This window comes from Podarcis filfolensis, assembly GCF_964270895.1.
Source record: "Podarcis filfolensis genome assembly, chromosome: 5".
NCBI classification, from domain to species: domain Eukaryota; kingdom Metazoa; phylum Chordata; class Lepidosauria; order Squamata; family Lacertidae; genus Podarcis; species Podarcis filfolensis.
Window position 1 is genome coordinate 73,512,908 of NC_139608.1, and position 12,601 is coordinate 73,525,508.

Consider the following 12,601-nt stretch of genomic DNA (forward strand, 5'->3'; position numbering starts at 1 on the left):
AAAGCCAAGAATCCCCATCGAACTTCCCACACTCCGTGCCACAACCTTTAATTTTAAAACTCCTGTACTTGAAAATGTCATGGCGGCAGTGGTGGCGGTGGCAGGGTGTGTGTATGCGTGTGTCTTTTATTCAAAGTAAAAGCAACACACAAGTGGGAAGCTGGTAACCATTACACAAGGGCAAGGCGACCTTTTAAAAAACAGGGAAAATAAATTCAGACTTTAACTAGGGGTAGCCAACTTGTTAGGGATGTTGTGCTCTTATTAGTTATATGGCTGAGGTAATTGTGATGGCTTCTCACATCAGGGTTGTTTGAAAAGTTGGACTTGCCAAAAACTCCACAAGCAGTGGAGGGGTAAAAATGCAATGACTTTGAAAGGCTGCCCATGTTAAGTCTCTGTTTTATATTTAGTTTGGATCCCACTATCTCTGAGGAGTGGGTTTTATCAACAGCATTCCTCTGCCTGAACCATCCCTCCCCTCTCTGGCCAGAAACTGCTGAAAACTGCTGATGGAGATTTTTTTTTTTTGTAACCCACCTGCTGACTATGCCAAACCGGCAACTTGTTAACACTGTGACAGAAAAAGGTCCCTGAGATCCTTGATAATCCTGACAAAATGCTGGCTTTCTATATACGTGCCCATGTGCCTGGTTGTTTGAAAGAGCTTTAGCATTACCTGCCTCCTGTGATAACATGCATTGTTCACAGCAGTTAGCAAGTGTTGGGGGTGATTCAGGTTGCTCGTTTTGCAATTTCAGAAATAAGGGCCACTTTGGGTGGGGACAGCATGTGGTTGAGTGAAGGAGGCAGTGAAGGCTGGTTCATTTGGGTAAATGAGTCATTGCCCCATCAGCCAGCCCCTACTTGCCTCCCTCCTTACATATATCAAGTCCTGGAGGTGTTCCTGGCCACCAGCTTCCTCTTCCTTAGTCTCAGTGTTGCCCTGCTAATATTCAGCAGGATGGGGACAGAACTAGAACTCATTGGCTCTGCCTGTCACTGCCTCTAGCGCCACCTACTGCTGACCTCCCTACCTGCCAATGGGCACCAGCCACCATTGGAAAGAAAGGACATCCAGATTATTCAAGCCAGGGCAGAATCTGGAGGAATATTGCATGACAGAGTCAAAGCTAGGATAATACTTGGAGAGAAAGGTTAGGAGCCAGGGTGGAATTTTTTGGGAGTGGGGGAAGCTGGGGACACCCCTGCACAAAACCTGATAGCTTGTGGACAGAAGCTGCCAGAATGTGGCAGGTGCCTTGGCAGCAGAATCTAGAGCTCACATGCTTTTTAGACCCCTGGTAATGGTTACTTGATAGAATAAAGTCTTATGAGGGAGCAGTTGGCTACTTGAGAAGTCTAGAAGTGAGAGGCCAGCTTCACAATCAGCCAAATTGTTTTTGCTTGTAGTTCTTTCCCAGCAGGGGGAACCTGTGATGTCAAAGTCTCTGCATGAAATCCAGCCCTAAAACCCCAAATAGCTATTAGTCATATGCGGCTTGTGTAGCGATAATAGTGATTGCTGGGTAATTGTGCTGGCACTGGGCAAAAGTCACTGAAAGACATCTCCTTTCTGTCAAGGAACCAAAGGTGATTTATAGCTTAAAAGCAATCACAGAGCTGTATCCAGGTGTTGTGCCTGATCTGAAAATAGCTGGCATAGGGAGCATGGAGGAACACATGCCTATCCTGCCCTCATAGTCCCTAACCTTCCAGTGTTGAGTATGGAAGGTTTGTAGGGGGCTATCTGCATGGGTTCACTTGAACATGAATTGAAGCCGAGCAAACGTGGATAGTGCACCCCTGCAGACCTTTCCTGCTCATCATCGGATGGTCAGGAAGAGACCGGTGTACATATGGGGGTGTTGTGGGGTGAGGTTGGCATACAAAGCCCAGTGCCTCCTATATGAGTTTATATCTCCTGTTCAAGCATAATGCCTGAACAGGTCTTAAGAGAAATGATTTTTTAAAAATGGTATTTAATTTTACGGTCTCATTTTACTTTGTGTAAATGTGTGAGTGTTTTGAGGGCTGCTGTTCTGTGGGAAATTGAATTGGGAAAGGAATGAGCCTTTTACAAATCTACAGGGAGCAGAGAGGAGATATAACTAGTAAATATGAATATATATTTTTTAAAGTTATATTGCACTGCGTGTTTACCAAGACGCATAGTTAATTGTACATAATTTATGGACTTTCAAAAAATCCACTAAGAACTCATGCTGATTGCTTTCGCTCCAAGTGCTTCCATTTCTGAGCTAACAAGGGTATGGAGGGAATTTTGCATTATCGTCCATTTGCAGTGGAATCCTTAGACATCCCTTTTCATACCCAGGCTACCTTAATCACACTTGTTCACTCTTTACTTTCTCAGACTAATGCAGATATGCATACCTAACCTTTCCATGTCCACACATTAAGGCATGCTGTGACCTCAAGCCAAACAGACTGTTTTGGTAGATTTCTTCTCTAGAGAAGGAATAGCCAAACTGGTGCCTTTTTCAGATGTTGGTGGACTGCAATTTCCATCATCTCTAGATGTTGGTTATGCTGTCTGGGACTGATGGGAGATGGTGTCCATCAGAATGCCAGTACTAAGGCTGCAGTGTGTACAATTTATACAGTATGCACAATTCTATATCACAGACTTTTATATAACAAAAGTATTTCACGTAGATAGCAAGCTGAGCAGTTAATAATAATAAAACTTGTTATATATATATGCAAGCATTACTAATGTGCGTTGGGAATGCCATCATGTGCAACATGCAACTGGGCTGGATCTGATCTATACTGATGCCATCTGACAAGGCGGGATTTTTTAATTATTAAAAAATACTGGCTTAAGAAAAAATATTGTAAATAAAATATATTATTGAATTGGCGAATGTGAATTAACCTCGTGCAGAATGTAGATTATTTTGGTTCAGTGTGTGAATGTTTCCAGTTATAAAGCACAAAGTGCAATTGATATGTCAGCTTCACTTAGTTTGTGCCTTGTGTTCAGGATTTTAAATGTCTTATTTCCTCTTTTTCTTCTCTTGCAGTCTGACACCAATGCAAGTTACCTACGAGCTGCCCGGGCGGGCAACTTAGAAAAGGCTCTTGACTACTTAAAAAGTGGAGTGGACATCAACATCTGCAATCAGGTGGTATAAGTATTTGATTAACAAGTGTTTTGGTTTGAATTCTTACTCATTTACATTTGCACCTACTTCAGCTGTCATTTGGTATAGTCCTAAAGTTTAAGCAAATGGAACTATGTGGATCATTACATCATCATAATTATTCTTTCAACTTACATAAGCACTGTACAAAGTGTAAATAGGTTCCTGCCAAAATGGCTCACGAACTAATATATGCAGAACAGAAGGGAGAAAGGATGGAAGTAGAAAGGAAAAAACAAAGTGAGATAAGTCAACAGTGCTATTCTGTTCATGTCTACTTTAGAAGTAAGACCTACTAAGTCCACTGGGGCTTAACTCTCATGTAAGTGAGGAACTGCACATAGGAGTACAGCTTTGCATTAAGTTCTGATTTCATGAAAGAAAAAGCTCTAACATTCAAGGAAGTAAGTCTAGCTGAAGTCTGGCTCTTGCTTAATACTGCAGCATCAGGGCACATCATACTGTGCAAAAAAGAGGTGGTTCTAATTGTATTGTCCAAAGGATGCTTGTTAGAATCGATTTGTAGCGTGTTCCAACTACAAGGTAGCTTACCACTTTGAAATATGTATTGCTTCATAGAAGCAATTAATTAGAAAATGGGTTTGAGAATAGCTTTCTTTATTTCCTTTCCGCAAGCTCTCATCGTGTCGGAATGTGACCTTTTAGGCCTCTTGACATATTGCGTGTTGTTCTGGGCACCCTGCACCAACCTTTCCCATTCCTTTTTGTTTTTATCAGAATGGGTTGAACGCTCTCCATCTCGCCTCCAAAGAAGGCCACGTAGAAGTTGTTTCAGAACTGATACAGAGAGGTGCCAATGTGGATGCAGCAACAAAGGTCTGTTAGCTGATATCTAAGTGTCCTGCTGTTTTCCTACACAGATTCCTCACTCACAAAGTGTTGGCCAATTGAATGCAGACAATAAGGTCTTAAAGGTCAGGAGCTGTAGGGGAAGGTGTGATGTAATTTTTTGTGTGTGAAATCTCCTGTCATACAGATGACAAATATATAGGCAAATTCCCGTCAGGGAATGAGTCGTCCTTCAATTACAGGCCCACTTTCCATATAGTCAGTGATTAGGGTTGGATAGATAGATCCTTGGTAGAAAAAACACTTAGCATGCCAAAGGCATTGTTCTCTCAATCTGCAAATTCAAGTGGTGAGTGCTGACTTTGGCCACTGAGGGGGGAAAATGACTTATTGTTCTAATTGACTGATCCCTAAGGTTTGCATAAGTTTTTTTTTTACATCTTTTTTTTAAAAAAAATCTTTCCACTTTGGTGATGTGGTTCTTGGTCCAAAAAATTATTCACTCCTGGATAATGCTGATCATATGGAAAAGTGAACATATATATTTTACTTTTCATAGCAGCACTAAGGAAGAAGGAATTATGGAAAGTTTGACTTGTTGTACAATGATCTATAATTCTGTCTTTCGCATAATCCAACTTTTGCATCTCAGTATGGGAATTATGTCAATGAAATCCAAATAAAACCATTCAGATTAGCTGCAGTCTCGTAATGCATATTTCAAGTAGCCCTCATAACTCTACAGGTTTTTCCAAGCACCGATGATTTAGCTTGTAATATTTAAATTATTGTATTTATAATATCTTAAGCCATTTTTTCTTGATATGTATTAAAATGATTTAACTCTAAAACAGTTGGGTAGTATGATGAGTTATGAACTGCAGCAGCCTAAATTTCTAATGGGGACACTGCCAAAATAATTTGCAAGACCCCAGTAATATCCCTGGTCATCGAACACAGAGCCTGTTACTCAATTGACAAGTTCAGCCATGTCTTCCTGCTGCATATGCTACTGGAGTTCATTAGGCATGTTTCACATTCTGTCCCCTTCTCTCATTTCAGAAAGGAAACACAGCTCTGCACATAGCATCTCTGGCTGGGCAAACCGAAGTGGTGAAAGTGCTGGTTACGAGCGGGGCCAATGTCAATGCACAATCACAGGTAAAATTGCTTTGCTTAGGGCTCAAAGGCTGATGTGGGTTTACATGCAGTCTGTCTTTTTCCTTCCCTTCCCTTTCCTTTCCTTCCCTTTCCTTCTTTCCTTCCTTCCTTCCTTCCTTCCTTCCTTCCTTCCTTCCTTCCTTCCTTTTTTTCTTTTTTGGAAACCCCCCCCATGATAACATTAATCTTTTATGTCTGATAGCTTTCCAAGAATTAACATTTGGAATAAATTATTGGGCAGAGTGATTTGCACAAACTCAGTCCTTGTAATGAAACTTGTGCCCTTTTCAGACGTTGCCTCCATCCATGTTGTACCTAAGGAGAAGTCAGGAGTGGGTCATGTCCTTGTGCACGACCTCCCCATATCTCCTCACAGAAATTAAGTGCTCTTATCAGAATGCAACATCTCTCCTGAACTTGAAAGATTAAACCCTGACTTATTTTCATGGCAAGAGGAATAGGAGAAGGCATGGGTGTGGCAGATTGAGCCCAGGCCTGCTCCCAGTCACTCTCCAGGAACAATCTGAACAGCTTTGTGTTGACTTCCAGGCTGACATATAGTGACAGGCCCAAGATCTCCCAATGAGCTCCTTGGCTGTGGGGAGAGTTGAACCTGGGTCTACCCAGTCCTAGGCTGATATTCTAACTATTAAAGCAACACCAGCTTTCTAGCATAACTGTCCAAACACAGGTGAGAAGTTGTGGGGAAATAATAATTGGAAAACGGAACCCCTGCTCTCTTTCTCTTTGTGCTGCTGAAATGTTGAGAGAAGAGAGTACTTTGGGTTCAGGTCTACTTCAGGCTCTTAAGAAAGCAGTGCTCAACTAATGCTGTCTTTCTCCTCCAAAATTCAGTCTCTGTTGCCTAGGAGGAATAAAGTCCCTTCTCAAAGTGCATTTCCATCAACTTTCTGTACAGTTAACCAATGAGATGAATGCTGGTCACCGTGTGTTTCTGTGTATAAAAGGTCCAGTGACACAGAGCACAGCCATACATTTCACCTTCTTGCTTAAGGTGTGCCCTCCAGCATCATCCAAACTGCATTGCTACATGGCTGGAATGGCTGATGATAAAAGGAGAACAGGGGAGGATCCCTGGGCTTGCATTGTGAAAGGGCTTGTGGTTCACAGTTCCTTTGCAATGTTAGTGAAAATGCCAAACTGAAATCCCCCTTGAAATAAAGCTTGCCATAGTAAATGTGCTTATCCTGCCATAATGAAATAAGAATCCTATCTCCACCCAATGTTTTGATGGCAGGCTTGTGAAAAGGAAGGTTTAAAATAATGTGTTTTGAAATAATGTTTCTTCTGCGCTGCTTTAGTACTCTGTAACTTATATGTACACACACACACACCTTCCGTTTTATATTCCTTATACGGATAGGATGAAAAGATTCTGAATTGCCCAAGGTCAATTTGACCTTTTTTTGTTTGCAGAGTTTGGAGCATGGGGTGATTCCTGGGATGGGGATTGCATGTTCCCTCAGAATGGGTCATTCATACTTCGCCATGACTGTTTCCTCCACATGTGGAGAGCAGGGCGTGGAGAGGCTCCACCCATGAGGCAAGATGAGGGAACTGCCTCAGGCAGTGAAGTCCACAGAGTCAGCAGGTCCTGATGTAGATCTTCACTCACCCCTTCTCCTCTGGCAGGGAGGGTGGGGGGATGCCATTTTGTGGTTCATCTTGGGCCAGCCCTATTCCAGGGGAGTGCTGAGTTCCCATGCCACACTGGCCCGCACGCTGTGTGCTTTTGCTGTAATTAGGTGTACCATGAGGCACCAGGTTTCCAGCGCTACAGCTCACATTGTCCTGTTCTTTCCCAGGACCCCATTCACCATGCCTCTCTCAACAGTGCTATCTGGACAGAAGTCCTTAGCCTCGCTCAGTAGAACGAGGATGGCCACCAAATGTAGCATGTCACGAAGTTATTAAATACACGTTGCCACCTAAAGAGCATCCCTGCCCCCAATTTGGTCCAGAGGCTTAAACACTTCTTAACCTCCCAACTGGGTACTCCTCTTTGCACTATGAGTAGCTTTCCTACCATAGACCTGGGTAGGAGCAGGCTGCTGCATATATCAAGCTAAGTAACAGAAGGGCTATCAATGTGAATGGCCTGGTGAAGGGTTAGCCAACATGGTGCCCTCCGGATGTTGGTGGGCTGCAGCTCCCGTCATCCCTGAGCATGGGCCATGCTGGCTGGGGATGATGGGAGTTGGAGTCCAAGAACATCTTGAGGGCCCCACTTTGGCTACCCCTGGTCTGGTTCATTTCAACATGTCCAACATGGGGCAGTATGGGAAAAGAAGGCAAGGTTTGTAGTGTCAATAATTTCTATTGTGCCTTCTGGCCTGAACCAGGAGCTCTTCCTACACTCGAGTAGGACCCTAGTAGAGACACATGCCCGACTGGCATGTTCTCTCCCTCCTGGTCATTCATTCAAGAGCTTCAAAGCCTTTCTTCAGCCCGAACACCACAGCGACCGATGCCAACAGACACCGGCACACTTAGGGATCCACAGAGTCTGCGCAGTTCACGTGACAGACCTCAGCAATTTAGCATTTTGGCTAATCTACTTTGTTTACATATCAACACACACGGAGTACTGCATCATGGCTCCCTCTCTCTCTAGCATCACACAGCAAAGAGAAAAATAACAAAGGACAGTAGTCCCACTTCACAGAACACTGTAACACAAACATCCTGTCTTCATCACTTCCCACTCTGTGGAGTCAAAACGTACACTGTCATGTGATAGACAACAATCCTATGACTGCAATCATGGAGCAGGAATTCTAACAGCCCACAAGGTAGTTAATAAAATAAAAATAGACATTAACGCATGAACTATCCGGACCCTGCACTCATCATCTGAGGCCCCTCTCTGTGAAAGATCTAGAAGGTGGCAACACAAGAAAGGGCCTTTTCTGCAGTGGCTCCCCACTTGTGGAATGCTCTCCCTAGGGAAGATCATCTGGCGCCTTTGTTACATATTTTTAGGTGCCAGGCAAAAACATTCCTCTTCTCCAAGGCCTTTAGCTAATTAAACAATCTGTGGCCTTTGAGGTTGTGGGAGGGGTTGTGTTTTTGTTGGTTACTATGGTCTGTATTTTTCTTTTTATTGTAAATTGCCCTGTGATCTTCAGATGAAAGGTGGTATAGAAATGTGATAAATAATGATGATGATGATAATTCCGTGTTCCAAACCACTTTAAAACTGCTTGTTACTATGTCATGCATTCTTCTATTGTTACGTTGCAAACTGCCCTGTGTTCCTTGGATGAAGGCTGGTATAGAAATACAATAAATAATAATAGTAATATTTAAACATCTCAACAGCCTAAAAGATATTATAAAATTAACAAGATAGTATTAAAATCAATACTGACAGAGAGATAAAGCCTACCAACGCTACAGGTCTCCTGACTGCAAAGTCTTGACCAAACATCTCTAGTTTCTAACATTTTATTTTATTTTTAGCTGAGGGGAAACCTCAAGCAGAGATTATTTTCATTGGTTGTGGGAGATTTTTTCTTTCTTTCTTTTTTAATGGCTGAAGTTACATTGGCAAAGAACGCAATTCTGTGACATTTCTATTTAAAATGCGCCTTTGGATTTGCCCAGTTCTTTTTTCCAGTTGGACACCACGTTCAATTTTGCCAGCTGTCATCCAGCTGACTAGGAACAGCTGAAGACCTCCTGCCCATCTAATTGGCTAATTGGAAACCTATGCTGAGTTTTCAAAATGATCCTGGAGCATGTCAGCTGATAACTGGGCAGCACATTGCCTTATGGAGAGCAGGAGGAGCCTGTTTGTAGGAAACAAACACTCCTTCCTCCACAGAGGAGGAAGTTCCGCTGGGGCTTCCTCTCCTTTAGACTCACAACACTCTTTTCCACGGGGCCATTTCATACATTTCAAATAATGCAGTTTGCACATGTGATGAACAACTTTGGGGCGTACTCTCAATGGCAGTCCCAGGTCTCCCTCTGTGTAATGTGTACAACAGCCCTATAGCTAGGACTAATCTACAGATTAGCAATCTAATCTAATTGCAATGCCAGTTGTTTCACACTCCTTTGGGAAGCATAGTCTGTGGACCATTTACTGAAGTCAGCAGAGAGGGATGAGAAGAATCGTAAGCGTTATTTCCTGAAGCTGACCTTGCATTTCCAAGGCATTGACTCTTTCCCCCAGAACTCAGTAGCCGGGCCAAGGTTGCTGAGTCAGCATTGGCGACATGGAGGAGTATACAGGAAGCCTTCACAAAACAAAATAATGCTTTTAAATATAGATCTGGTTTGGATGTAGCACTAAATAGACGAACAGCTACCTGTTTGGGGTGCTGTAGCTCGGAATGTCCTGCAAGGAGCAGAGGCTTGAACCAGATGACCTAAAAGCCCTCTGTCCAACTCTATGATAAACTGTGTCTTAGTGTTAAATACATAAACCTTAGGTTTGTGCACCTGCCCCACTTTCCTCTCCTTCTCTGGAGTAGCCTCAAGAAGGAGATTAGAAGTTTTTACTTCTGTTTTAATTAACCACAGTTTATCACTATGTCCAAACTTAAAACTGTGGTTAATCTTAACTACAGTTTAGGGAAATAAGCTATCTTTTAAAACTAGGGTTTGAAGTTGACTTGTCTCAGTTCACTATACGTAGGACTAACCATATGTTGTCTGAATGACAACTGTGCTTCTCCTGTTGACCTGCTATTTATTTATAATCCCACTTTACCACAGATAACACTCCCTGAAAGTAAAAAAGGCAGCACAACAGGAAAGAAGTTTTTCACACTGGTGAGCATTCAGAAATGTGATCCATCACCTGCAGCCTGAACTGGTACAATCTTTTCTGCCAAATCAGGACTCTGCCATCCCATTCTGTTGCATGTCTAACTATGCCTAGATGATTCTAAGTAAGAGGACTACAATGATCACTTGATCAAAACTTTAGGTTTCCAAGGAAAAGTTATACTATTATGTTTTTCTTTTTCAGAATGGCTTCACACCATTATATATGGCAGCCCAAGAAAATCATCTGGAAGTGGTTAAGTTTCTTCTTGATAATGGGGCAAGCCAGAGCCTTGCCACAGAGGTAAATGTTCATTTTATGCTTTCTTTGCCAAAGCGTTAAATATATTGAAATGTGGAAGTACAACATAGCACCACTCCTTCATATGAAATAAATGAAAACATTAGAGGTGTGCACAAACCCCAGGAGAAATTAGCCACATTGGAAGCTCTTGTCTGGTGCAGTACCAGAGACATCCACAGATAATCCATAATCAAAACATAATTACCAGTATAAAGTCAGCATTGATATTTAAGAATGCAAAGAACCAGAGCTTAACATATCAGCAAATGAAATTTAGCAATAGCAGGAACTAAAGCTCATTCAAATCAGTTGGAGTCTCCAAGTTATTTTCAAGGGCAGATCCACAGTGCATTACAGTAATCCATCTGAGATGCAACTAATGCAGGGGCAAGTCTGAGCTTTCAGGGTGCTTTTCAAGTGTGCCCAGCTGGCACACTTTCTCCATGTGTGCAAAAGTAATCCTGGCTACAGTCACTACCTGAGTACCTAAGAACAAGGTTGGGTCGAGGAGTATTCCCAAGTATTGATTTATTTATTCTTAAAGGGGAATGCAGCCCTGTCCAGAACAGGCTGCCATCTTGTCCCTGGACTGTTAGGCCTCCTAAGAATCAGCATCTCTTTCTTGTATGAACTTTATTTCAGTTTGTTCACTCTCAGCCAGCCCATCACTGATGCCAAACACCAATGTTAGTTTACACATAGCTTTGCCTATTAAGTACAAAACAACAACAATGCAGCGTTGAATTGGGTTCCTTAAAGACATGTCTGCTGATTATTGTTGTTGTCCGGTAGGATGGATTCACGCCATTGGCCGTAGCTCTTCAACAGGGCCATGACCAGGTGGTTTCCTTGTTGCTTGAAAATGACACGAAGGGGAAAGTCCGTCTTCCTGCTCTCCACATTGCTGCACGCAAGGACGACACCAAGGCAGCTGCGTTGTTGCTGCAGAATGACCACAATGCAGATGTGGAGTCCAAGGTTAGTAACAGTTCTTGTTTTTTCCTGAAGAAGAAGAAGAAGAAGAAGAAACAACAACAGATTGAGTGATGCATATAGTATCTCTGCTTCTCTGTGTTAACAAATTGAGAGTAGCCTAAGTCTTTTCTAGGTTTTATGCTGCAGTTTCATTTAGCACCGTTGCAAGATGGACCTGCACCACATGCGATTTACCAAGGCAATGTTAGCCCAGCAGCCATGACTGTTTTATCAGCTCTGGGAACGCAACAGAACCAAGAGATTTATCAGAACCAAGAGATTTATCAAGTGTTCTAGCAGGCCACCATGATCAAATGACAGGCTTTTTGGCTTGGTGGATCACAAGGGGCAAAGGCCTACTTTTCATTCAATACTTTTTCTTTTGAAGGGGGAAGAAACATGTTGGTCTATATCTGAGCCAAATGCTAGTATCTGCAACTGTGATAGAATAATTAAATGGCAAATTGGTTGTTACTGATGTCCTGGGTTCTGTTTCTTGATCACACTGGAGCTTAGATCAGAGTGTGGCAGAAAGACTGAACTCAGAGAAGGACTTTGATGTATATCATTCGCTGCAGTACGGAAGCAATAACTGTGTTTAGTTTTCTTCTTTAAAGGTCGGCAGAGGCTGCATCCGGACAATCAAACCATGCTTTAATAAGCCTTCAGATATGCATTACCTCTGTGCACCCACCCACAGACTCTTCACTGCTGCTTCGTTTCTCCTGTTGCACAAGTGGAAAGGCGAGTCAGGAAGTCACAATTAATTATAGCTTCCTGTTTTGTGCAAACTGGGAAACTGTGGTTAATGGCTTCTGCAAAAGCTTTCAGGACATGGAGCTACAGTTTACAATTGGCTTAAAAATCCTACCTTGTTTGGATGCTGTTAAAAAATTTCCAGGTGTGGAGGGGAATCTATAGAATCTGCAGATTCCCATTTAGTTTCCATGCTCCTGCAGAAGGAGGAGCAAAGTGGAAGTGAAGTTGCTGCATGGGCAGTTGCATGGAGCTCATGCATATCTGAGCTTATTAAGCCAGGATTTGATCATGCAAACCAGGTCATAGACTTGAAGGCTGACATGGAAAAAGCGGGGTTTCTGAATCTCTGTTTTTACCATGGGGGGAAACGACGAAACCTCATTCATGTTGGGGGGGGGGGTTGGAATAGCCTACCATTCAGCCTCGCTTTCCTTCTGTGCCTATTTGTGCTTTCATTGTCGTGTCCACACAGCAGTCACAAAGCTTTCTGCATCCATTATCACCGGTAGAGAACTAACCGTTCATTTTCTCCCCCTTCTTTGCTTCCAAATGTGTTAACCTAGATGATGGTGAATAGAACAACTGAGGTATATATGAAAATATATTATATATCTATAAATATATA

The 12,601-nt window shown here is 42.6% G+C and overlaps 1 protein-coding gene across 39 annotated transcripts in view; it reads left to right on the forward strand.

Annotated features, from left to right (window-relative positions):
• ANK3 (ankyrin 3) overlaps nt 1-12,601 on the forward strand; it is a 336,323-nt gene that overhangs the window by 196,902 nt on the left and 126,820 nt on the right. For 23 of the 39 annotated variants that reach the window (XM_083614373.1, XM_083614354.1, XM_083614359.1 and 20 more), the window contains exons 2-6: nt 3,051-3,152; nt 3,909-4,007; nt 5,043-5,141; nt 10,144-10,242; nt 11,035-11,220. In XM_083614373.1, the coding sequence (XP_083470499.1) occupies nt 3,051-3,152; nt 3,909-4,007; nt 5,043-5,141; nt 10,144-10,242; nt 11,035-11,220 (585 nt within the window). Of the gene's footprint in view, nt 1-3,050; nt 3,153-3,908; nt 4,008-5,042; nt 5,142-9,887; nt 9,945-10,143; nt 10,243-11,034; nt 11,221-12,539; nt 12,564-12,601 lie in introns of all 39 variants that reach the window. The other 16 variants (XM_083614400.1, XM_083614395.1, XM_083614398.1 and 13 more) reach the window with 2 other exon arrangements.